The sequence below is a fragment of the Lissotriton vulgaris genome, chromosome 12 (assembly GCF_964263255.1).
Source record: "Lissotriton vulgaris chromosome 12, aLisVul1.2, whole genome shotgun sequence".
Taxonomy (NCBI): domain Eukaryota; kingdom Metazoa; phylum Chordata; class Amphibia; order Caudata; family Salamandridae; genus Lissotriton; species Lissotriton vulgaris.
The window spans coordinates 63,146,120-63,170,419 of NC_141700.1; the positions used below are offsets into that span (position 1 = coordinate 63,146,120).

Below are 24,300 nucleotides of genomic sequence, written 5' to 3' on the forward strand. Positions count from 1 at the left end.
GACCGTCCTACTGGTGTGGCTTTTATTGAGGCAGACCATCCCACAGATGTTTCTTTTAGAGAGGAAGACAGTCCCACCGGTGATGCTATTAGAGATCCAGGTATTCTCACCAGCATTGATTTTAGAGAACCAGACAGTCCCACCGGTGTTGATTTTAGAGAACCATAGTCCCATCGGTATTGAATTTAAAGAAGCAGACAGTCCCATCGGTGTTCCTTTTAGAGAACCAGACAGTCCCACCAATGTTGCTTTTAGAGAATCACATTCCCACCGGTGTTGCTTTTAGAGAGGCAGACTGTCCCACCGGTGTTGCTTTTAGAGAGGCAGACCTGCCCAACGGTGTTGCTTTTAGAGAGGCAGACCTACCACCTTTGTTGCTTTTAGAGAGGCAGACCTACCACCTTTGTTGCTTTTAGAGAGGCAGACCTACCACCTTTGTTGCTTTTAGAGAGGCAGACCGCCCCACCGGTGTTACTTTTAGAGAGGCAGACCTTCCCAACGGTGTTGCTTTTAGAGAGGCAGACCGTCCCACCGGTGTGTCTTTTAGAGAGGAAGACCGTCCCACCGGTGTTGCTTTTAGAGAGGCAGACCGTCCCATCGGTGTGATTTTAGAGTGGCTGTCTGTCCCACCAGTGTGTCTTTTAGAGAGGAAGACCGTCCCACCGGTGTTGCTTTTAGAGAGGCAGACCGTCCCACCGGTGTGACTTTTAGAGAGGCAGACCGTCCCACCGGTGTGACTTTTAGAGAGGCAGACCGTCCCACCGGTGTGACTTTTAGAGAGGCAGACCGTCCCATCGGTGTGACTTTTAGAGAGGCAGACTGTGCCACCGGTGTTGCTTTTAGAGTGGCAGACTGTCCCACCGGTGTTGCTTTTAGAGAGGCAGACTGTCCCACCGGTGTTGCTTTTAGAGAGGCAGACTGTCCCACCGGTGTTGCTTTTAGAGAGGAAGACCGTCCCACCGGTGTGACTGTTAGAAAGGCAGACCGTCCCACCGGTGTGACTTTTAGAGAGGCAGACCGTCCCACCGGTGTGTCTTTTAGAGAGGAAGACAGTCCCACCGTTGTGACTTTTAGAGAGGAAGACAGTCCCACCGTTGTGACTTTTAGAGAGGAAGACAGTCCCACCTTTGTGACTTTTAGTCGAGGAAGACAGTCCCACCTTTGTGACTTTTAGTCGAGGAAGACAGTCCCACCTTTGTGACTTTTAGTCGAGGAAGACAGTCCCACCTTTGTGACTTTTGGAGAGGAAGACAGTCCCACCTTTGTGACTTTTAGAGAGGAAGACCGCTCCTCTGCTGTGGCTTTTTTGAGTTGCAGACCGTTCTATTGTTGTGACTTTTCAGTAGGCATACACTCTACCTGTGTGACTTTTAGAGGTGCAGACCTTCCTTTGGTGTGGCTTTTATAGGTGGAAACCATCCACTGATCTGGCCGCATAAATTCCAGTTCCCCTAATTCAGGTTGGTGTCTCCTTAGTTTTAAGCTAACAATAGCTTTCCTTTAGCACTCTCCCACTTAAAATTGTCTTCAATTCATTTGAACTCAGTGGGTGAAATAAATTCTTAAATTTTTTCTCCTTTTTTTCAAAATTTCCCGCTGTCCTTTTCCCAAATATTGTCATATATGTGGGCATCTAACTCTAAACAAATTGTCCCTCCTGCTAAGTGTGGGCAAGGACCCCAGTCTAATGAGAAGTTACCAAATCTCGTGGCTTTCGACACAACCGCGATCTGGGACCATAATGTGATAAATAATCCAGTTCAGTTCTGTTTGACACTTTATTCAGAAGGTTTTCCATCCATTAATAAGTAACATACATATAACAATAGACATTTCATCCAGTTAAAAACATAATGAAATATTATCGGAAGGAAAATTGCAGATAGCAGCAAGTTGCTAAAATAGTAAACTGCCACGTGCCGTCACAGCATGTCTTAACAAGCATTTACAATGCAATGGTTTCGCCTTTGGAAAAGTTTGAGCTATTGGCTTTGTAAATGACAAAATTTGTATTTATGTGTTAGTTTTGAAAACAGATAAATAAATGGCATTGTCATTTACATTGCCATTAGCTTAATCTCTCGCAAATGTGACACCTATTGTACCCTACGGACGAGCTCAGCAGACAGCAATTACTACCACACAAACACACCCAGAGCCAGCCACACAGACACACCCAGAGCCAGCCACACACACACACCCAGAGCCACACACACACACACACCCAGAGCCACACACACACACCCACCCAGAGCCAAACCTAAAAATTAAATCAAATCATGGTGAGCAACACAGGATGGAGCAGAATGTGGCCCAGAGCAATTAACAGTGCCCGAGATGAATTCCGGCATTTCACCCATCGCGTTTTTGTTTTCCTTTGTACCAAACTCTTACACATACACACCAGACTGACTGCATAAATAAACAGTGATGAAAATGCAGTGGTTAAACAAGTTTGCCGCAGTAATCAGTGTGAATTATAGCACGGGGTTGACAAATAGGCTAAAGTTTATAAAACTGGCATCAGTGAAATAGGAGTGCCTGTTTATAGCGCTGCGTGAAAGCAGGCCTGTCACAGCAGGAGCTAACAAGTTCATTATTCAACGTTTGTCAGCGCCCACCTATGCTGGAGTGGGCGAGGACAGCTGCGGGCAGACCAACAGCAGGGTTTTGTTTGTAAACGGCGGGGTCTGGTCTGCAGGATTATTCTGCAAGGAGAGGCGGGCGTGGAACTGGAATCCAGCGCCTACGGGTCGGAACGCCGGCTTCCAAGTGGGCAGATGTGAGGGGCGGGAGGGACCGTCCCACTTCACATTTTCTGAAGGGCGAACCCCCCTTGCGCCCCCACTCTATTTGTCCGGGCTCCAGGTTGCAAGCAGTTGGGTGCAGCCTTGCCGGCCACCGAAGTGGTCCCGGAAGCCCACCTGAGGCGAGATCAGCAGATGTAAGCCCTCCTGCACCAACCACAGCCCGAGCACGGAGACCCTACAGCGGCACTCCCCGGAGACCCCAGGAGGCTGGGCCCGCCGGGGAGGTGCAGCTGTGCTTTTCGAATCAAGTACCAGGCACCTTGCACTGCAGGAAACTCATGCAGTCTCACCTCGGAGGCCACCAAATGCACCCTAAACTTCACGGTCTGCCTGGGAGGCACGCAATAGACATCACGTGGCCCCGTCAAACTCACCTCCCCTCGGGCACCACGCACAAACATGGCAGAGACCACCACCACTGAACCCCCCGCTTCACTGTAAGCGACACAGCTGCGCCCTGGGGCTCGAGCCATGCACAGATGTGCACTGTCCCATCATTAGGGCCGTGTTATGCAAGAACTCACACACACTGAACACCCTGACACGATGTTGCCACAGATCTGTAAAAGTTCTAAGAGGAGGACCTTCAAAAGGCCTGTTCTTCACACAAGAGACTGACAGACTGGGGACAACAAACAGAAGACTTGTTTTTAGTTTACCCGTTTTTCCTTTGTGTAAATCTGCACGCCTGCTTTAAATGGTAGTGACACACATTATACATCTTATACTAAGGCGCAGCAGAGCACCGTTCCATGCAGTGTCCCTGAAGAGAAGAGATACAAACAATGTGCAATAGTAACAAACTTTTTGTGTGAATTACACCCGCTGCCCACGACAGCCCGAGCAGGCAGTTGCACTGCACTGAATGTATGTTGTGAATACAGCACACCACCTCAAAGGCGTTTCTGGAATTCTGCCTTTAGGAACTTCCTGAATTTTGACTTGAAGACTGAGTGTAGGTGCTTTCTCGAGGAAGAGAGGGCATTTTACGTGAAACTACAGGCGCCGGGTTGGTTCCAGAACACAAACTGTCCCCGCTGAACAGTGTCGCCAGAATTCTCAGAAGGTGACGCAGATTACCAAACAATGTTCTCTCGCCTGGGGCTTCCTCCGGGCCGAGAGCACACGAGGGTGTGCTGGCTTTACCTGTCGCACTCACAAAGCCACCAGACACGTATGCAGCAGAAAAGACACAAAGGCTACACGAATATTGTTAGACGATGATGGAAACCCAGAGTCTTACAGAGCGCAGGCGCCAGCATAATACTCTCCTGTTTGTGGTGGAGCCATTGTTAAACCGGTTTTAGCACGTCGGGGCCGCTGGTAGGCCTTGTAGCCGGATTGTTTTTTTCGGCCCTCAAAGGGAAAACTCCCTTCGGAAAGAGATTTTAAACACTGCCAGGACACTTCCGAGAAGCCAGGACATCTGGCACAATCTACACTCCGCAATCTGGCAAATTTACAGAAACGGCGACAGAAATACCTATTGGGGGGTGCGGTCAACCCAGAAAAGAACCCAGAGCCCCCCCTTGTCCAGGAAATAAATGTTCTACTCCATCCCGCCTCTGTCCGCTGAACATGCAATGCTGCTGCTAATATGAAAATACAGTTAATTTCCCAAAGGTTTGAGTATCAGGCCTTCGTTTTTGGGTCGTTAACATCTTTCATAATCGGTGCTTCGTGGCACTCGCCGGGTGAGCCGTGCTTCCAAGCGGCGTCGAAGGAATGAAATATGAAGCGTCTCGTCATGTTTTGAACCTGTGACCTGCCTGCACGTTGTACTCACGCATGGTTACTTCTGCAAGAGGCTGACTCAGCCTTTCCTGACTGATAACTGGTACGTTCCAGCGAGATACTGGCAAAAACTGCTATCTGCTTTTTTAAAAGAAAAGAATATTATTGGAGTATGTTGACGTGTAACATCTAACAATCTTAAACTTTGCGGCAAGATTAAGTAAACCTCAGCAGATGGGCCCTCCTTCTCGGTCTCGAAGCTCTGGAAACGTTTACCGGATCATATCAGAGCACTCATTCAAGAGCCTCTTAAAAACCCAACTCTTTAAGAGACCAAATGTTGGCTGGTCTCACCTCTGTTTATTTCTTCAACATCTCTTTCCCTCACCTACCTCCGGAACGTTCCTTTTGGATCAGCTGTTTTGCGCTATGCAGACATTTCATTCATTCATCGACATATCCGCAGTTAAAAAGCGGCAAGACAGTCCCAGCGCTTGCTCTGGCAACGCGCCGCAGACTGTAAACTGCATGTAATATGATTAAAAGTGTGAATCCTCTAATAGACTTAATTTGCGACTATTGGGAGACTGCGATATTTGCTGGCACTGGAACTCAGGTCTTTAGCCCCCCCTTCCATGTTTGAGGCGAAGCGTTTTGTCAGCGTTATAGGATAACACACCATTTTCATTTGTTGTTTTTTTGCAGCGACCTATCGCTTTACATGACACACCATTATCTTATCCTCTGACCTCACCGTCCTTCGAATTGTAGGGTCTCACATGCTGGACTAGCCGGGACAGGGTACTAGGGCACGTACGGTACCGCAGAACCCCCACCCCCTTCTCGGTGTGTTTTCGCGGCCCTGCTCAGACACGCACCCGGGGACGGGATTTATCGCCGCGCGGGGGCCCCGTCCGTCAGAACACGGAGTTCATACCCTGCTTCCGCCTCCCGCCGGAGGCGCGTCCATAAATCAATAATCAGCTGATGGATGGCTCGGAGCGCGGCGCGCTCTCCCTGCAATCCGCTCCAGACGGAGCGGGAGCGCCCGGCCTAATGCAAAATGCATGAGCAGTTTACCAGACGGAGGAAAACATGGAGGAAGGAGCGAGGGGGAGGTGAGCAATCACCGTGAAGCAAGTTAAATAAAAACAGAGAGAGGCTTTTCTTAAAACCGCCCGCTTGCATCCCCGGGGGCGCGCGATAGCGCACAGCGGACACCCGGGGACGGGATTTATCGCCGCGCGGGGGCCCCGTCCGTCAGAACACGGAGTTCATACCCTGCTTCCGCCTCCCGCCGGAGGCGCGTCCATAAATCAATAATCAGCTGATGGATGGCTCGGAGCGCGGCGCGCTCTCCCTGCAATCCGCTCCAGACGGAGCGGGAGCGCCCGGCCTAATGCAAAATGCATGAGCAGTTTACCAGACGGAGGAAAACATGGAGGAAGGAGCGAGGGGGAGGTGAGCAATCACCGTGAAGCAAGTTAAATAAAAACAGAGAGAGGCTTTTCTTAAAACCGCCCGCTTGCATCCCCGGGGGCGCGCGATAGCGCAGAGCGGAGCCTGGGAATCCTGACGCGCTGCCAGCGGCCCGCCGCCCCTCCCCCTCTCTCAGGCCCTCTTGCACTGGGCGGGCAAGGCAAGGCATCGAATCAGAGCGCGGCTCTCGGGACAGGCCTACTGCAAACGGCCAATCAGAGCGCGCCTCCTGTCAACAGAGGACCAATCAGGTCGCGGCCCCTTCGTTTCTCTCGCTTCAGCTTCTGATCACTTTCAGGCCCCCGGGCCGCAGCGGTGAGAACACGGGGCAATGCCGGGTGGGCACCGGCTCTTCAGTTAGTTAACAATCGAGGTGGCCACTCGATCGGGCCATAACAGGACAGCGGGGAGGGGGGACGGCGGGAGGAGGGACACAAGGCAGGACAGCAGCAAGCACGGCCCGGCCGGACCAGATTCGGGGGCGTTCCCGGCTTTTGGCTGACGTAGCCAAAAGCCAAAGATTCTCGGGAACGCCCCCGAATCTGGTCCGGCCATGACGGACGCCTCTCTGTTCCAATGGCTAGCCTCCATTTATGGAGCTAGCCAATGGGACAGGGGGGCGTATTCCAGAGTCACTACTGAAATCAAGAGATTTCTCTGGAGGCGGAGCTTACAGCTCCGTCCCCCAGCGAAACCTAAAAATGAACCTATTAGTAAACATGTTTCACTGTCAGCCATTTGAATAACAGATAAAAACATAGCTCTACACTGCCTAATGTCACAGTATTTACTTTTACAAAGCAGGATCAAAAATAACCTTGTTAAAAAAAAATAATCATAAGATTTACAAGACAATAAAATGTGTGACTTAGTTTGGCCTGTCTTACTATTGCTCTGGGAACAGCAGCGAGGTTAGTTTGATACCGAAGCGGAAAACACCGTAAATATTTGACGGTGTCAGCTCGAAACCTAAATAACAAAGAGTGTTCCCATTTCCCACAAGGCTGTCCTAAATACATAGGAGATGCTGCCGAAACACACAAATACATATAAACGGTGAATCATAGGTTTCTCTTCTGCATGTTTAATGCGTCTTTCATGCACTAGTTCATAAAAATCTGTGGCTACTTCCCTTTTATTAAAACCAGGGCATAAATCTGTCTCTGCAAAAACACTCAGTTTGCCAATTTTTCCGAATTCAGATTTAATGTGTGCCAACCACGGAATTCGGAGGGCATTATCACAGGAAAGGCAGTCAAGTTATTATATCTCTTACAAGTGTTGCCTTCTCATTACTCCAGATAGCCAAAATAGTAAAGGCCTCACTCTAATAAAATCAGTTATGTATGGAAGGGTTAACTCTTTATGCAAAATAATATGAGGAGAGGAAATTGGTACTCCGAGGAGTCGCCTAAAGAACCTATTTTCTTCGTTTTGTAAAATGTCATCCAGCCACACACACCCAGAGCCAGCCACACACACCCAGAGCCAGCCACACACACCCAGAGCCCCACCCACACCCACCCAGAGCAGTCACATACACACACCCACTGGAGCAGTCACACACACACTGGAGCAGTCTCACACACACACACTCTGGAGCAGTCGCATACACACACACACACACTGGAGCAGTCACATACACACACACACACACACACTCTGGAGCAGTCACATACACACACACCCTGGAGCAGTCTCACACACACACACTCTGGAGCAGTCGCATACACACACACACACACTGGAGCAGTCACATACACACACACACACACACACACACACACACACACACACACACTCTGGAGCAGTCACATACACACACACCCTGGAGCAGTCACACACACACACACTCTGGAGCAGTCACATGCACACACACACTGGAGCAGTCACACACGCACACACTCTGGAGCAGTCCCATACACACACACTGGAGCAGTCACACACACACTCTGGATTAGTCACATACACACACACACTGGAGCAGTCACACACACACACATTCTGGAGCAGTCACACACACACACATTCTGGAGCAGTCACATACACACACACACATACACACACTGGAGCAGTCACACACACACACACACACTGGAGCAGTCACACACACACACACACACACTCTGGAGCAGTCACATACACACACACACACACACACACACTGGAGCAGTCATACACACACACACACTGGAGCAGTCACATACACACACACACACACACACACTGGAGCAGTCACACACACAAACTCTGGAGCAGTCACATACACACACACACACACACACACACACACATTGGGGCAGTCACACACACACCCTGGAGCAGTCACACACACACCCTGGAGCAGTCACACACACACACACTTGAGCAGTCACACACAAACACACACACTCTGAAGCAGTCACATACACACACACACACACACACTGGAGCAGTCATGGTTTTCAGGTGTTTTAGTCTAATTAGTTCAATGGAAGCAAGACTACAATACCCATAATGCATTAGGTGATGACATAAAGGATGAGGACTGGATCCGATGCCCCTAATGACGGAAAGAAGGCAGTCCTGCTATAGAGGTGTGGCACCAGCCTCTCTGTGGGGGTGTGGTTCCACACCTTGTCCCGCCTGGGGTTTGACATTTGAGGCTGTCACAGTGACGGTTTTCAAAGCCTGACCTGTTTTGCGCGACTTTCCACGTAATACCACTGGCGCCCCAGGGTTGTAGCCGCAGCAAGTGTAAAACCCGGGGTCATCGAACAGAAATGGAGCAGCCCTTGCTTCCATCAAAATATCCATTCTAAATGTTTGTAGACTCTGGGGGTGAGACTACCACTTCCTAATGGCGAGCACAAACTTGCAGCAGGGCCTTATTTTATGTAAAATAGGCTTCGGTGTCATGTTTATTACTGACGGATAATCTCTTATATATGCCTCTTATTGGGCTCTTGGCAGCATGCCTGATTTGCTGTCTTTCTTAGGCACTGTGCGTCGCTTTCTCTCAACGTCATGGAGGTTTGAGCAGAAATATCCTGTGGGGGCTGTGAAAGCAGATGTTTGCTGCCTCAGCAACGCTCCCCACAACATTCCCAAGAACTGGACGGTCCCAAGGTAAAGGTGCGCGACTTCATTTACGCTCGCAAACGGATGATGAAAATGGAATCTCTTGAAAGTTCAAATTTACACAAGGACTTAAGTCGTTGTGTAAAACCTGTGGTTCTTGTGGGAATGATGGATGTTGTGTAGGAAAGAAACAAAGCAATGTAATTCCAGCTCAACGTAAATATGTGCATTGGACCGCGTATGTGGTGGACGTTGGACACTCAGCAGGGTTTTGCGGTTTTTCATCAAACTTGTTAGTGTTTGCCGTCTCGGCCTCAAGTAATGCTCCTAGGGCGAGGGTTACACGGCGGCTGATAGGCATCCGACCGACAGCAGCCTTTGGCCCATCTCACTCCACCCAGTAACATGGACAGACGCCATAGGATTGCCTCCGAGAGCTCATGTACAATGATAGCTTGTTCCTCCTTCTTAGGCGTAGGGAGACCCTATGCTTTCACTCCTACAGCTCAGTCAGCCACTGGACTGGTTACAGCTCCATACACCCCTGTCCTTGTGTGCATCTGGTGGATTGTTAACAAAAGGTGTGCTGATAACGTCACTACGATATACACTATACTAACAGCATATACTTGAACCCTCCAGCTCACCCGCTGGGCTGTTAACACTTTCGAATGTGCTGGTGGCGCGGTGGGCAGCCTTTACAAATCACATAACCGAAGTCTTCTGGATCCCCAAATCTTGTTTACAGTTTACAATGCATCAGCAGTGTTGGGGATAGAGCTTACTAACGGTATATGCCTGAGCCTCCTGGATCTCTGGCTACATAGTTTACACTTTACAATGCACCGTCAGCGTTGAGGGTCGAGTTTAAGTCGGAGATAGCATATGTATACAAGTCAGGTCCCGGGCCGGCAGATAATCATATCGCGGCCCGGGGAATGACGTCACGGGGGTGTCCCGGGCCGGCAGCCAATCACAACGCGGCCCGGGGAAGGACGTCAGGGGGTTGTCCCGGGCCGACTGCATCGTTCAGCCCCCCCCCAACACCCGAAAAGAAAGCAATGAGTAATCCTGTTATCAGAGCAGTGCCCGGGTTCACTGGAAACAAAGCCCGACCCTGTCTCGCTCCTCCGCACACTCAGGGGTGCATTAAGGGGGAAAGCAAGGACCCCGCCCGCTGCTTAACACACGCAAAGACTTAACCAATAAACATGCCGCCGGATGCATTCCATTGACGGAAAACAGAGACAACAGCAACAAGAGACGGAAAGACGTAAAACAAACATGGAGATGGAGAGGACATGAGACGGGGTTAAAACAAAATTACGAGCCGTAAAACAAACATGGAGAAAACATAAGACGGGGTTAAAAGAAAATTACAAGACTGGGCTAAAAGAAAATTTGCTTACCTGATCGCAAATACAAAGTACTTCCTGGCAACTTAAATCTCGCCGACCACTCCAGCTAAAGGCACTTCCAAAAAGACGAAAACAACACAGTAAAAAAAAACTAAAAAAAACCCGGCCACCGCCGCAATGACGTGCTAAAAGGGGCTAGATGAGAAAAAATCGCCGGAACGCCCACGAGTCGCCTCGCAGAATGACGGACGCCTCTCTCTTCCAATGGCTAGCCTCCATTTATGGAGCTAGCCAATGGAAGACAGAGGCGGGACAAAGCCCACATACTGTAAAACAAAAGATTTCACCTGCGCGAAACGCTGCTGCGCAGCTTTTGACAGGCGAACCCTAAAAAGGGACTCTTCTCCGAAACGTCTTCCAGCCGTCCTCAAATAGAATTATTTTTCTTTTTTCTTTTCTTTTTTTGGGAATAAAAATTTGAAATAAGTTTGGCCTGAGACTTATTTACACAGTAAACAATGCAGAAATGAGAGCCAACCACTAGACACACCAATTGAAAGGAAGTAATAATTGACCACCCAATTGAAAGAAGACATTTTATAACCTCTTAATTTAAGGGAATAAATGTGCATTTCCACCCTGCCCCTGCAATATATAAGCACACTTTTCCAGATTTGTGCATCCTGGGCACCTGTTGTGGCCCACACAAACAAAATACACTTGTCCTGGAGTCTCTTTGCAGTAAATGTTTGAGGCAGTCGAGTTGTCCCCCTGTGATGCTCAAGGGTGGAACCACAGACCGCGGTGTCCATCAGTTAATCGTTTTAAGTGATGTGCACCTTTTCAGAAGGCCAGTAGATTTGGCAGAGGACCGTGGTAGAATATATCTTTGTGGTTTTGTGACTGGTTCTCCCCAACTTGTAAGTGATGCCTTGTGTCAGGCCCACTTAGAATGTGTTGCATTTCTCCATCTTGTTTCCCACAATAGAGAAGACATCGGTAGCCACATGGCAGTGGTGAAAATAGGCGTACCTTTTATAAGATAAAGAGAGCTAATCTGATGATAATCTCGTAGGGTTTTTCATTTATGGTTAGTGGTATATCCAGATTTTGACGAAGCACACAAGTGAGAGATAGAGAGCACAGAAGTGGCTTGCAGCCACTTTAATGTATTATAAAGTAAAAACAAATGGACTTGCTCTCAAAAACTGAGTAAAAGCATAGTGTGCTAGAAGTGTGCATAATATATTGTTAGCTGATTGTTATGGTTATGTCCGTGTACACTTTGCTTAGAGAGAGGTTCTACGAGAAAATGGTAACGGATCAACCTATTAACAAAACCAGTAACTCTACAATTCTGTTTTTCTTTTCTGTTTGTTGCCCTGGCTTTTCTGTCTCTAACTCGCTTGGTCTTGACATTTTTATATTTTCTTGAGCTTCACCTGTATTGAATCTTGTATCCTCTTTCGCTTATCTTCTGATTTTTATATGTATATTTTAATTTTATTTGCCTTTTCTTTTCATGTCTCTTTCCTCTCTCTTTTGTGTCGCACCTCTTTCGTCACTTCCCAACTCATATCTCTTGTTCTGTTTCTTCCTTGAGCTGTTTGGCTTTCGGTCTGGCTACCTTTATTCCTTCCATTGCCTAACTGTCTTTTGATCTGTATTTCTTGTTTCCATCTTCACTTGAAGATCCTGTTAGTTCAATTTCCCTTGCTGGGAACTTGACTATTAGGCTCACAGGTCTGCTACTGAAAATTCATTATTTCATTTCTGTACGCCTAGAACTTCCTGCGTGTCAGGTAGATGAATGTTTGAAGGATGCTTTTCTCCTTCTAAAATTCAAGATTTGTGTGAATGTTAGCAGTGGCTCCTGTGTCTGTTGCCATCAACATGTCATGGTCTCCTCTGTTGGTGCACGTGATGTTTATGTACTGCTGTGGCATCAAGGGTGTAGCCTGTAAGATATTATTCACAGTCTCAGCTTTTATTGGTTCCCTTTGGTGTCTAGATTTCTAAGGCTGTTGTCCTCCCTGTGCAGATAAACGTTTGAAAATATAAACAGCTGCCTCTGATTCTTTTTTCCTTCTGACTCCTCAGGTACCATCAGTGTGATCTTATCATTCCCCTTCATCTTTAACCCTTGCCTGGCCTGCACGGAGAATACTCCGCAGTGGGCAGCATTGGTTTATTTTGCCCCTTTCATTGTAATCTTCCAGTTTGGCTGGGCAGCCACGCAAATCTCACACCTGTCCCTCATTCCGGAACTGGCGAAGAATGAACATGAGAAGGTGGAGCTGACCGCGTTCAGGTAAGAAAGCATGAGAGGCCTTCGTCTGTCCTGTCACTGGTCTTCTTCCACCCTTTCCATCAGGGTTAGACTAGCCTTTTAGTACGGTTGGTTTCGCGTCCTTAGTCGCAAATAGTGCACGTTATGAGGTATTTTTAGGATAGTGTAGCTACTCCTGCACAACAAATTGAAACCTTTTGAGTACTGCTTCTTATATTGTCATTGCTTTAAATTTCATTGAGGTACATGGGAGTTTGTTGAGGGGGAGCAGCAGGGTGGCTGTAGGGACAGAGGAGCGTTGTCTTGTGAGGACATGGAAGGAGCCGGGAAGGTAGCATAGAAATATTGCGTTCCTGTGAGCCACCATCCTTACTTCAAAGGGGTCCAAGAAAATGAGGAAGTCCCTTAACCCATACCTCCTTTCTGAACCACAGTTAGACTAAGTTTGCGCCTCATAGCCATCCTCTAGAACAGTAGCCTGTTCCCAAGCTTGCGTCTGAGCATGTTGAAAGAGCCAGGTGCCTCATCAGGTGCTTCGATATCATACATTTGAGAAATTAGGGTACAACCCACCTATACACTCAAAGTTTTTCAGAATTTCCTGAACAGTAGAGGTGCATACAATCATTGCAGTCCTTCAGAATGTCATCGGTCACTGCAGAGCGCTGGAGGCTCGCTGCTCCACCGTATGTTTTGTAACTTATTTCTATGCTCTGGTTCAAATCCCTTTTGTTGTTTCTGCTGAAGGGCCTCTGGATCATGGGATGTACACCTTTTATAAATGTATGTTTGTCTCTGTATAGTCACTGCCTCACTCACCAGATACTAATACTTGACATCTTTCTGTATCCACCCGCACAATTCAGCAATGATATAAGATCCTACGTTAAGCTTTTCGGTCTAGCGCTCAATCAGATAAATAAAACATGTCATGTGTTCATTGCCTGGAGAGTCAGAAGTTGTTATCTTTGCTGCACAGGCCTCTGTCACACCACTCACCGTCTCAGATCCTGATCACGACAGGAACTTGTGCAAAGGCTGCATCCTGTAACTGCGCTATCGCTATGAGAAGGCAGGGGCGTAGCAGATCACTCTAAAGTACATTAGTCTGACCTCTCCGAAATCTGTAGTCATTGATTGCAGAAACATCTACACAATATTCTCAGCCTCTGTCTAATGGCTGTTGAAATGTTGATTTCCCCCCGCCCCCTTATAAATACTGGAGGCAGTTAAATTTGTTTATTATCTCCATCCCATAGAGATCTTCCTATGCTGGTACTATGCCCCAATAAACAGTATTGACTCCTCCAGCATGTTCTTGGGCTACCCTTCCTCAGAATACATCCTCCTCTGCTGCATCAAAAGTGGCAGAGGTATTTTAAGGGGTTTATAAAATCTTATCGCTCTCTTCGTTCCCTAAAACTTTCTACCATAAACAAATTCTAGTTCTTGTGTGGGAAGTCCATCTGTCCCAGTAAAAGATCTATATGCCTTTGTTGGGGGCACCTGCACTTTCTCTATTGCCAGACCCCCTAAGCCTCCAACTGTTGTTGCCTTCGTGAGGCATACTTTTTGAAATGTCATATGTTTGATGAAGGCTGAATGTAATGTATTATTTGATGCATAAGTATGTATAAGCACTGTAGGGTTCACCCATTAAGTCATGCTTATTGGAATTATGGAGTTCTGCTTCTTTACCGCTAGACTTTACATGCATGATCTATATGCACCTGTCCTGAATTGTGGAATACCACTTATTAATAGAAGGTCTGGCTGATCTGTGCATTCTGGATATTTAGTCGCTTTGCTCCTTTGGGTGACCGCCCAAGGCAGGCACCGCATGAGCTTTCCTTTGTTGACTAACCACAAGAATTGCAAGGAAGTACCATACATTGCCTCTTCAGCTGTCTCTTGAAGTAATAAGAAAGCTGATCCAATCTGGCCTGCACTTACATAGAGGACCAGACCTAGCAATTACCAACCTCAAGAGATCGAGAGAGCGGAATCTCCTCCACATTGGTCTAATGTGCTTCCTACTCTGCGAAGTCGGTTGAATGTCCTTGCTCTCGTGTTTCATCTGTTTGCAGACACGGGCACTCTGCCCATCTCTCTGATGAAGGCTAATCTCTGGTTTTGGCTATAATGACAGATATGTCCCTGTAGTATTCTAGTAACGTACCACCAGTTCAATTCATTATTAAAATGTGCTGTGCGTTTTTTAGATTTCTTGATGGCACTCTTAATGATGTTGTCTGGTGTTAAGATGGTGGGTACATCTACCTTTCCTCTTATTCTCTTAGTGGATGCAACAAACTGTATTTTCTTGTCAGAGAAATCAATCAAGAAGGGTTGCAAAGACCAATTATGAATTGACTTACTGAGCTTTGGCCAATCACCAGCTGGTCCTTGAGCACCGTTTTTAATCCCTGAAGTAGCTTAGGTGCAGGAGGTGGCAATAACTTCTCCCCATTCTTAATTAGTTCAGGATTTAAGTTGCAGTCCAGTCAAGTGGCTGAACATGCTTTGACTGTTCCCTTATCTGTTCTTTCTAGTATGAGAATATCTGGTGCTCTTCAGTGACAGATTCTTTGCCGGAAGACCTCTATTAGGGGCATTTTAATCACCAACCCCTGGTTCTGAGCTCTATCAAGAACTACTGAGTCCTGAACTTTTTTTTTTTTTTAAAGATTGCTAGCTTCAAGAACTTTGAGATTGTTGATTTTAAGACCTTTAAGGAAGGTTTGCTCAGTCAGTAGTTCTTTTCTGGTTCACAGCCGGTAGCACCTATCTGCTACTAACCGGGGATTCACCAAATGCATGACGTTGTATTTCTCTGTAGGGATTCTTATTTGTCCTTTCTTTGCCCTCTCAACGTATTCTTAAATGCCTCCACATTATTGCCACTTGATATCGTGTGCAAAGACACACTCCCTGTCACCCCATGCATCTACCAGACTGCCGGCTGGTGTAGAGCAGAAATCCCTGATTTTTGTGTTACGTTAGCAGATATTTAACAGTTTTCTGTAGCACAACTGCCCTGAGTTGTATTCACATTGTTTACACATAGCAAACCATTATAAACAATCTAACAGTGAGTAGCAAAAGAGAAACTTACATGGAGACGATGTGTATGTAAAATATAAAGTTGGGAAGAGAGAGTCAACTTAAAACGTAGTCACAATTCTAATACTGACGGGAGTCGGAGGTACAGAAGCAACTGTGGCAGCATTTAACAGTGCATCATCCAGAGGGTGAGTCGAAGGCCATTAGGATATATAAATGGAAGAATGAAACATGGCTTAGTTAGACGTTTGTGTGATAACAGCCCAGGCACATCTTGAATACGTGAATGTTAAAAGCGCCTCTCGGAGATAAAATGCGGGCTCTCCCATTAACTGAACCAGAAGAGGATAACATTACTGGTTGTGTCTCCTGAAAAATATTGTTTTAGTGCAGGTGTTCACTTCAAGAGAATCTGTAACCCCCTAGTATCGACAGAAAGTTAGCTAGGTAGCTTGGTTATCTCCTGTGTAAAACTTTGTAAGGTAAGCAGCCACGTTTTTAAACCTGTTCCTATCCATCCTGTAAGGTTATAGCCAAAGAATATGATATGATTACTTCTGCTGTAGAGGGGAGTCCTAGGCTTTATGCTAGTAAGGCACTGCGTTTGGCACTCCATTGGTCGGCTCTTTAAGCGCTCGCTTGTTTCACTACTAAACTTTGTTCTGCAATGTAGTTGGTTCCTAACCCAGTTCACCGCCTTGAGACATAACTAACGTACCTTTTGCGTGCAGACACGTTTCATGCAGGATTGTTTGTTACACTAGCTAGCGCTACGATCCCCATCCATAGGTTATGACGTGATCTCCTTATGCGATGATAATAAGGTCCATAGAATCTATGAAAAGATTAAACTCTGAACCTCCTGCTACCAGGGAAATCCACTATGAAGATTAAGTCTCTAATTGAAATAACTCCAACCAATGTCTGCCAGGCCCCTTTGAGTCTAAAATCTGGCTCTTCAGATGATCCATGTCCTGTGAATAAATTGCAGGCACCTTATATTACTTCTCCACATGTGACTGCATTAATTTCTTGCTTGCCTCTGCCTTATGGAGACCCCCTCCATAATGTTTTTTATTTGTTTTTGCTTAGGTACGCCTTCACTGTCATTGCCAATATCACTGTGTATGCAGTGGCGTGGGTGCTCCTCCACTTCCAGGTGGGGCAGGATGAAGACCTACCTCAATCTAAACACCTGGGCAGAGAGGATGTGCCCATCTTTAGGGTGAGTTGTGCTTCTACTTCTTTCAGTTCAGAGTTATAAAGTGTGGGTTTTGTGTCCTAGATCAGAGTAGGTCATGAGGAGCAGGAACTCCTAATTGTAATTTTTTCTAAAATGAGTCCCTTTGTAGCATGAACGGGTCTGCCCTCAAAATGGGGCACCTGTGCATGACACTACCAGCTCATGGTGCCATTCTGGTGTGGCCACTGTTCTTGTGGGCTCAATAAATAAATTGACCCTAAGCTTCCTCATTCTGATCAGGGTAGATACCATTATACATGACTGACGCATGACTGATTATACCAGACCTGCACCAGTTTTCCAGATTCAGCGCCATATTGGGGACACTCACCTAATTTCATAGTGCCTGCTACTACAGCCGCATCCTCAGCGATTGAGGGAGGGCAGACAAGAAGAGTAAGTTCCCTGTTCCCATAGTGCCACTGTCTACTTTCAGAGCTCATTCTGCCCTCAGTGAACTCCTTCTTCTCGGTTTGAGAACTTACTTCCCCCAATGACCCCGCATTAGTCAGATTTTACACTCACTGGAATGTCTGCAGTCCTGTCCATGCTTGTTCCAGTGCTCACTGTCCCTCAGTTGCCATGCATTTGAAAGGTTTCTGTACTCTGTGCCATTCATGGCTCAATCCATGTCTAGCTTCAGAGCTCACTGTGCCCTACTTGATACTGTCCATTTCTGGTTTCAGAGCTCACTGTGCCCAGAGTGAGGCTGTCTGTGTCTCATTTAGATCAAACACTCCCTCCGTGACCCTGATTTGGCCTATGTTTTTCTCATTGAATCCTTGTCCATGTCTGCCTTCAGAGCACTACGTGATCTCTTGTGTGGTTTCAGATCCCCGTACCCCCAGGGATACTGTTGATGTCTGATTTTTGGAGCCCTCTGTGCCCTACGTCACCTGATTCTTGTCTGGGTTCAGACTCCCTGTGACCTCTGTGATTCTGCTTATATCTGATTTCAGAGCTCACTGAACCCGGACACGGACGATACGACGTAGAGCGCAGACTCCATGCCCCCAGGGATCCTGTTGATGCCCCTCTTCAGAGGGCATTTTCCCTTTTATGATCTGTTTCTTGTCAGGTTTTAAGCTCACTGTGTGCCCAGAAGTGTGTGATTTCAGACCTCACGGTCCTCATTGGCTATGTGCTTTTCTGGTTTCAGAACCTGGCTTTCCTCGTGGTGGGACTGGGTGCGTTGTTTTCGTTGTTGTTCCATGTTGGAACGAAAGAGAAAAATAGAGACTATGCTCCGATCCCGGAGCCCGAGGAACACCTGCCTGAGCAGACCAGCGAAAAGCGAGCAAACTCTGCTCATCTTCTCCTCCTCTGGAAAGACTGGTTGAAGGAACCATCCTTCTATCAGGTGAGCAATTTACAACATCACCTATTCTTCCTTCATTCCTCGGTGGTAGAAAAACCTATACACCTTATAGAGAATCTCACCTTTATTTTTCTATAGGTTGGTAATAGGCTGTTTTGTATTCCGCACGCTGTATTTTTCCACCCTTTACAGTTCACCGAATGAAACAGAAATGAGTTTGACTGCTATAGCTCTTAGAGTTGAGGGCAGTACTTAAAGACCATGTTGTAATATTTATACTTGCCTGAGTGTCCCTACATTGTTCATTCCACCATTTCATTCTGTTTTGCATTTCAATATATAATGTTTGCACTTTTTGTCCCCGCAACTTCTTCCATGCATTGTTGTTCAGCTTTGTCAGCCCTGACCCAATGGTATGTGTGCTTGTAGGGTAGGGGCGGTTGCTTTATATGGCTGTCCATTTATAGAGCCCACTCGAAGCTACAGAGTATCCAATCAGTGGCTACTGTCATCTCTCTCTCTTGGGATCAATTGTGAGTTAGGAGGTATTTCCACCTCCTCAGGGGCTACCCCTTTTGGAGAACTTTCAACTGTGTCCAGTTCAGGCTGATCTCCGTTGGATGAACTGCAAATCACTAAGGTCACTAAGAACCTTGCTTCCTTAGTCGCTAGGTCATGTATGTGGCTTCTCTTTAGAAGAGAGAGGAACAAGGATAAATGCTGTACACTGCAAATTAAAACCTAAATAGTGGAAAGTCACATGTATGGCTAAAAAAAAATGTATTGAGTTCAAGTACATGGGAAAAATGTCATAATAGTTTTTTCACCAAACAAGACCTAGTATCTCTTCTCCTCAAACCTTTTTTCCTGACTGCCCAGCCACACCCAAACTCAGAGACACCCTGTGCAAATTCAGCTGGGGTGTGGACTTCACACAGTGAAGACTTCCTGTTCTTGATATCTTGTTTTATTGAGGAAGCTAATTTCTGAGTTTGCATATGTTTAATCGCTGAATGCGGGACATTGCAATGCTTGGAGCAATAACATCCTAAGTTTGGAACCATCCCAGGACCCTCATAAATCTATGCTAGATGGAGGATTTTGATTGTTGTCAGTTCAGAGTGCTGAGCTCTAATGGTGTTGAATCTGTATCGGCGGAATTGGTTCGAATTATAGCTGTGATCAGCAGAGTTGACAGCTCAGGTGCGTCTTGTCTGGCTGAACCTTGACCTGTCACTTAAAGTTAATTTTATGTACAAAAAATGACAGTTGTGCATTTTTGGGACTGACTTTTTACACCCAGCCAGTGCCTGGTGGAAGTCGTTAAGACCAGCTCCATTGCCATAGTCTGGATTAGAGAGTTAAGTTACGTGTATTGTATTTGTAAAGCGCACTATCTGTGTGGGACAACTATAGGAATGTGCCTTGCCCCTAAATCCAAAGGGAATATGCAGCCGGGTCTGAATTTTAACAGACATTTTTCAATTCTCTGTTTAGATTCACTTTGTCTCCTATGACAACAGCTTTTGTGAATACCATCACAATTCACCATTGAAGGCTTTTGCTGAAAATTCCTGTTTGACTGCCCAATAGTAAATTTCTTGTTTATACTGTCCTGAAGAGAACACCAAATGTATGTCTTGTTTGGTTTCCTTTCAGTGTGTTTTTTACTTGGTTTTTTTTCCATATTACAAGTGGATATAATGAATTGCTTGACTTTTCAGATCCATATTCTGGCTGTGGATCAGTATAAAGGTTAATACATTTTTTATTTATTTGTTTATTTATTTAAGGCTGAGGCATCTAATGTATGTCTCGTAGCACTAAATCTTTTTATAATGATTACTATTGTGTAAATGTTTTTATACATTCATAGTATGTACACTTAGGTCACGGATGTCCATTTGTAATGATATAACACAAACCACGTTTTTAAAAGTTTTAATAATGTACACCTAAAGCCTTCTAGCCGGTCCCAAATATTTAATAAGATGTGGAAAATGGAGATAACCTTTTGGTCAAGTTTCACCCCTTGTAGGAAGCGACTTTGAGAATGGGTACCTGGTATTATTTGGGTGAACATTTAAGTGTGTGTGTGTGTGTGTGTGTGTGTGTGTGTGTGTGTGTTATACTCGGTCTTACGCTGCCTTGAACAGGTGTATTTTCAATTTCAATAGAACATTTGCAATTGTCTACAGTTCTGATATGGCAACTAAGAGAATTCTAGCGGGTTGGAGTCTTAGTTGTGATGCTCTTACCACCCTCCTGGGAACCACTCCTTTTTGTCTTGATCAGGAGTCTCCAACCTTTTTTGAACTAAAAGCTACTTCCGTTCAAATAAAATCCTCAAAGCTACTAATATTATCAGAGATGTAACCATAACCACATCAGATGACATTATATTTGTGGCCACCACATACAAAAAAAAACAGCAGCGACCACTTCATCACACCAGGCACGTTTGGCAGAAGTAATGTGAAAAACGATTTGTCAATATGGAATGCCTCTACATGGGTAATGTATAACAGCCATAGCTGCAAGGTTCCTAGCACCAACGTAATAATATTGTCAATTGTTTCCCCCACTGTTTGATTTTTATATTTGAAATGTAAGCTTTGAATATATTTCTAAAACTATTTGTCTCCAAATATCAGCTTATGAATTCTAAAAATACATACATTTTACATTTTTGTCTCTAATACACACTTTTCAATTTGGTATAAACATAGTAATTGAACCTAGGAAAAGCTTCTATTTTAGTTCACTGGGCTGTACCCAGTAGACCTACTAACAGGTAGCTGGAGAGCTACCGGTATCCAAGAGCTGCTTGTTGGTGAAGCCTGGACAAGAAGAAAGGCAAGTGGGTTACAAATGTCTGTGCTTGCTTACAAATACAAAAGACCTACATATTCATAAAAGGAAGCTAAAAAGATCAGTTGCTGCAAGGGAGGGGGGGGGGGAAACATGAAGTATGAGTGGGAAATCCTATGTCGATGCTCATGGTCCTCATATCCTGCTCTTATCTAGGGATGCGACACTTGTACGTTAGCTTATTCAGTTTTAAATCCAGGACTATGTTGCAAATATGCACCTGACAAGTTAAAGAGAAGAAAAACGCAAATAAATGACAAACTGGCTCCTACAGGAAGTGGCTAGTGTAGGAAAACATTACATTGATTGCTGGCCGTTCATCATCATAATATTATACAAGTCTCACTATCTAAAATCAAACCTTCACTATTGGTATTCAAATCATACTAAAGACCAAACTTACTAAGCTGCTAAAACTGTGTTATGTATCTAAATAATAGCTAGCAGACATTTACTGTTAAAGCTGAAAAAAGAACCTCCATCGCTATTTGTGCAGATCTTATTTTCTTCATATTTTTATTTTTCACATGGTCGCCCAAGTTATAGATACACTTTAAAAGTAACAGAAATGTGACTCGATGTCATACACACAACTAGTGTTAGTGAAACCGGTGGGAGAGGGAAATGCTTGCAGTATATGAATAAGATACGTAGGAGTGTAGGGTGATGATAGAAGAAGGCGGCGAGAGGCATCTCACGCTGAGGCAGAAGAGGAAGTCTTGAAGCGGAATGAGAGGTCATGTGGGAGGTGGCATGATGAGTAAAGGCAGAGGCATTAGACAGGATGAGAGAAACAAACCTAGCTGAGTGGAAAAGAGTAGGGATGGCAAGCTGTTGATGGGGTGATGGAAGTAGATAAGAGAATTAAACATGAACAGGAGAAGCTCAGAAGAGTAACTTCTGAGGGTAATGGGCTAGTCCTATGATTTAGTAGGTATTGTGGGACAGGTACAGTCTAAAAATATGAGTCTTCAAAAGACGTCAAAAGAGTTGCTGTGTTTGTCTGACAAAAAGGACACTAGGAAGGTCTTTGATTCCATTTTTACAGAGCTGACACAACCCATCTTTGGCTTCTTGCCTGTTCCACAATCTTCAGTCTTAGCCAAAAGAAGACCATTTGATTTTAGACTTAAACAGAAATGCACAACATTTGACCTTAGATTGGCCTTCAAATAAAATCAGGAGGAACCTATTTTTGTTCTCTTCCAGATGGGCTGTCGTTTCTTAATTACTAGAAAACTTTAAACTAATTAACTTAAAAGTGGCAACTTAACTTGGGCTTTAAAATCGGGTTATACCTGAACTTTTGAAAATATCATAGTGGTACTGTTAGCAGTGCTAATAGTTGCGTAGCTATCCCTTGCATACTAGGGTAACAGATCAAGTTCTCCCTGGACGCCAATCGGGATAAGAGCTAAAAAACAAAAAAATTACCCAAGGACAGGTAAGTCAATTTGGAGAACAGACCAAGATTGTCCAATTACCATGGATAAATCCACAGTAAGCAGTGCAAACCATGAAGGGCCTAGCTGACCGCCTTATTTTAAACTATTCACCACTTGAAAAGCTTTAGAAAATTGATTGTGGTATGACACTTGAATGTGATAGTCGTAGATGTTTGTCGCTGGATAACTAGTGCTAGTAGCTGTCAACGGATGCCTCGCTGGAACGATTGCAGCCTTAAGAAGACCAATCACTGCAGTTGAATGTGCTAGAGAAATCAAGAGACATCTGTCTCTTGTGCATCATGTATTAATATTCAGGATCATTAATTAATTAATTAATTGTGGGTTTTGTAATGCGCTAGAATCGACTCACGAAAGAGTATCTCTGCGCAGTAGACCGCTGGGGAACCCGTCCTGGCTTTCCCTGTGAGATGGTCCCTACTGGGTATCTCCAAAGTAAAACCAGGCATCCCCGGCGTATGTGGGGGGCCGTTGTGGAGATGAGGCAAGCTAATGCCCAGAGTTGCCGAGTGTGATCCCTGGTTAGAGTAGGCACCGAGATGAGAATTATCGAGTCCGCTGACCCTGGTCCACGACCCTGCCGCGTCGGGAATTGAACCCTGGTCCCGGGCCGTCCTCTGCTCTCGGGTCTGCCGCCTCTAACCAGTGAGCCACACCACTCCACTCCACTCATTCTCTGTGCATTAATGGGCTCTAATACCAGTCTGCACCCTTCGATTATGCATCCGTTCTGGATGAACAGTTCACACTGGACATGGCAGTTTGAGGTCTCTGGGGGTGAGTAACACTAAGATTCCAATATTTTTTGTGAACATCTCTCTGTGCCAAGGCGAGGACATAGCGTGTTGCTTCCTAGCTATGATTGCCCTGTGTAGTTCCAGTACACACGTATGCATGTAAATGGAAAACTATGGTGACATAATTCCTGCTTCTAGTACATAGAGCCTGATGTAAACTCCACAGAGGGGTGAACATGGGAAGTAAGCTAGGATACCTGCTCCAGTCATTTAAACTCTGGTGTGGCTTGCTGGGCTGGCGGAGCCCTTCATCTCTCTCTTCCACCCCTCAGCGAAAGACAAATTGCCGTATTTAGAGATCCCTGGTTCCTGCAAACATCTCTTTGCTGAAGGTGCATCTGCTAGTGTAATAGATCCATTTTCAACAAAGCTGAAGACCAGTAATTTTTTTATTTTTTGTCACAAAGCTGGGTTTTCTTTATGAAAAAAATCCGATGGTAGAGCCATACAGTAGAAATTTGCCCTGAATGTGGCAGTCCTCTCAATGCATAAAAGATGGAGGTTTTTCCGCTGATGGGTCACTGTCTTCTATTGACCACTGGCAGTGGCTGCACCAGTGGTCAGTCAGCGGCTCCTGGCAGGGAAACCACAAATTTGGTGGACCAGGAGAGCCCCTGGTATAGCGCTTTTCCTGGCCCGCCAAACTGTAAACAACCTGGCCCCTCTTGTTTATTCCAGCAAATGTAAGGAAGACAAATGTCCACTTTGTAGCTAACATTTAGGCCAGGCTCTAACTAATCCTTTCCCGTCAGATGAGGGTATTACAAGGGAATTACATGTACCCCTAAACTACACCATCATTTACAGAACA

General features: G+C 45.7%; 1 protein-coding gene across 1 annotated transcript in view; it reads left to right on the plus strand.

Moving 5' to 3' along the window:
* Window positions 1-24,300, plus strand: part of MFSD12 (major facilitator superfamily domain containing 12) — an 88,755-nt gene that overhangs the window by 4,380 nt on the left and 60,075 nt on the right. Inside the window, exons 2-4 of the mRNA XM_086947121.1 lie at window positions 12,542-12,752; window positions 16,887-17,019; window positions 18,197-18,397. Of these exons, the coding sequence (XP_086803247.1) occupies window positions 12,542-12,752; window positions 16,887-17,019; window positions 18,197-18,397 (545 nt within the window). The remainder of the gene's footprint in view (window positions 1-12,541; window positions 12,753-16,886; window positions 17,020-18,196; window positions 18,398-24,300) is intronic.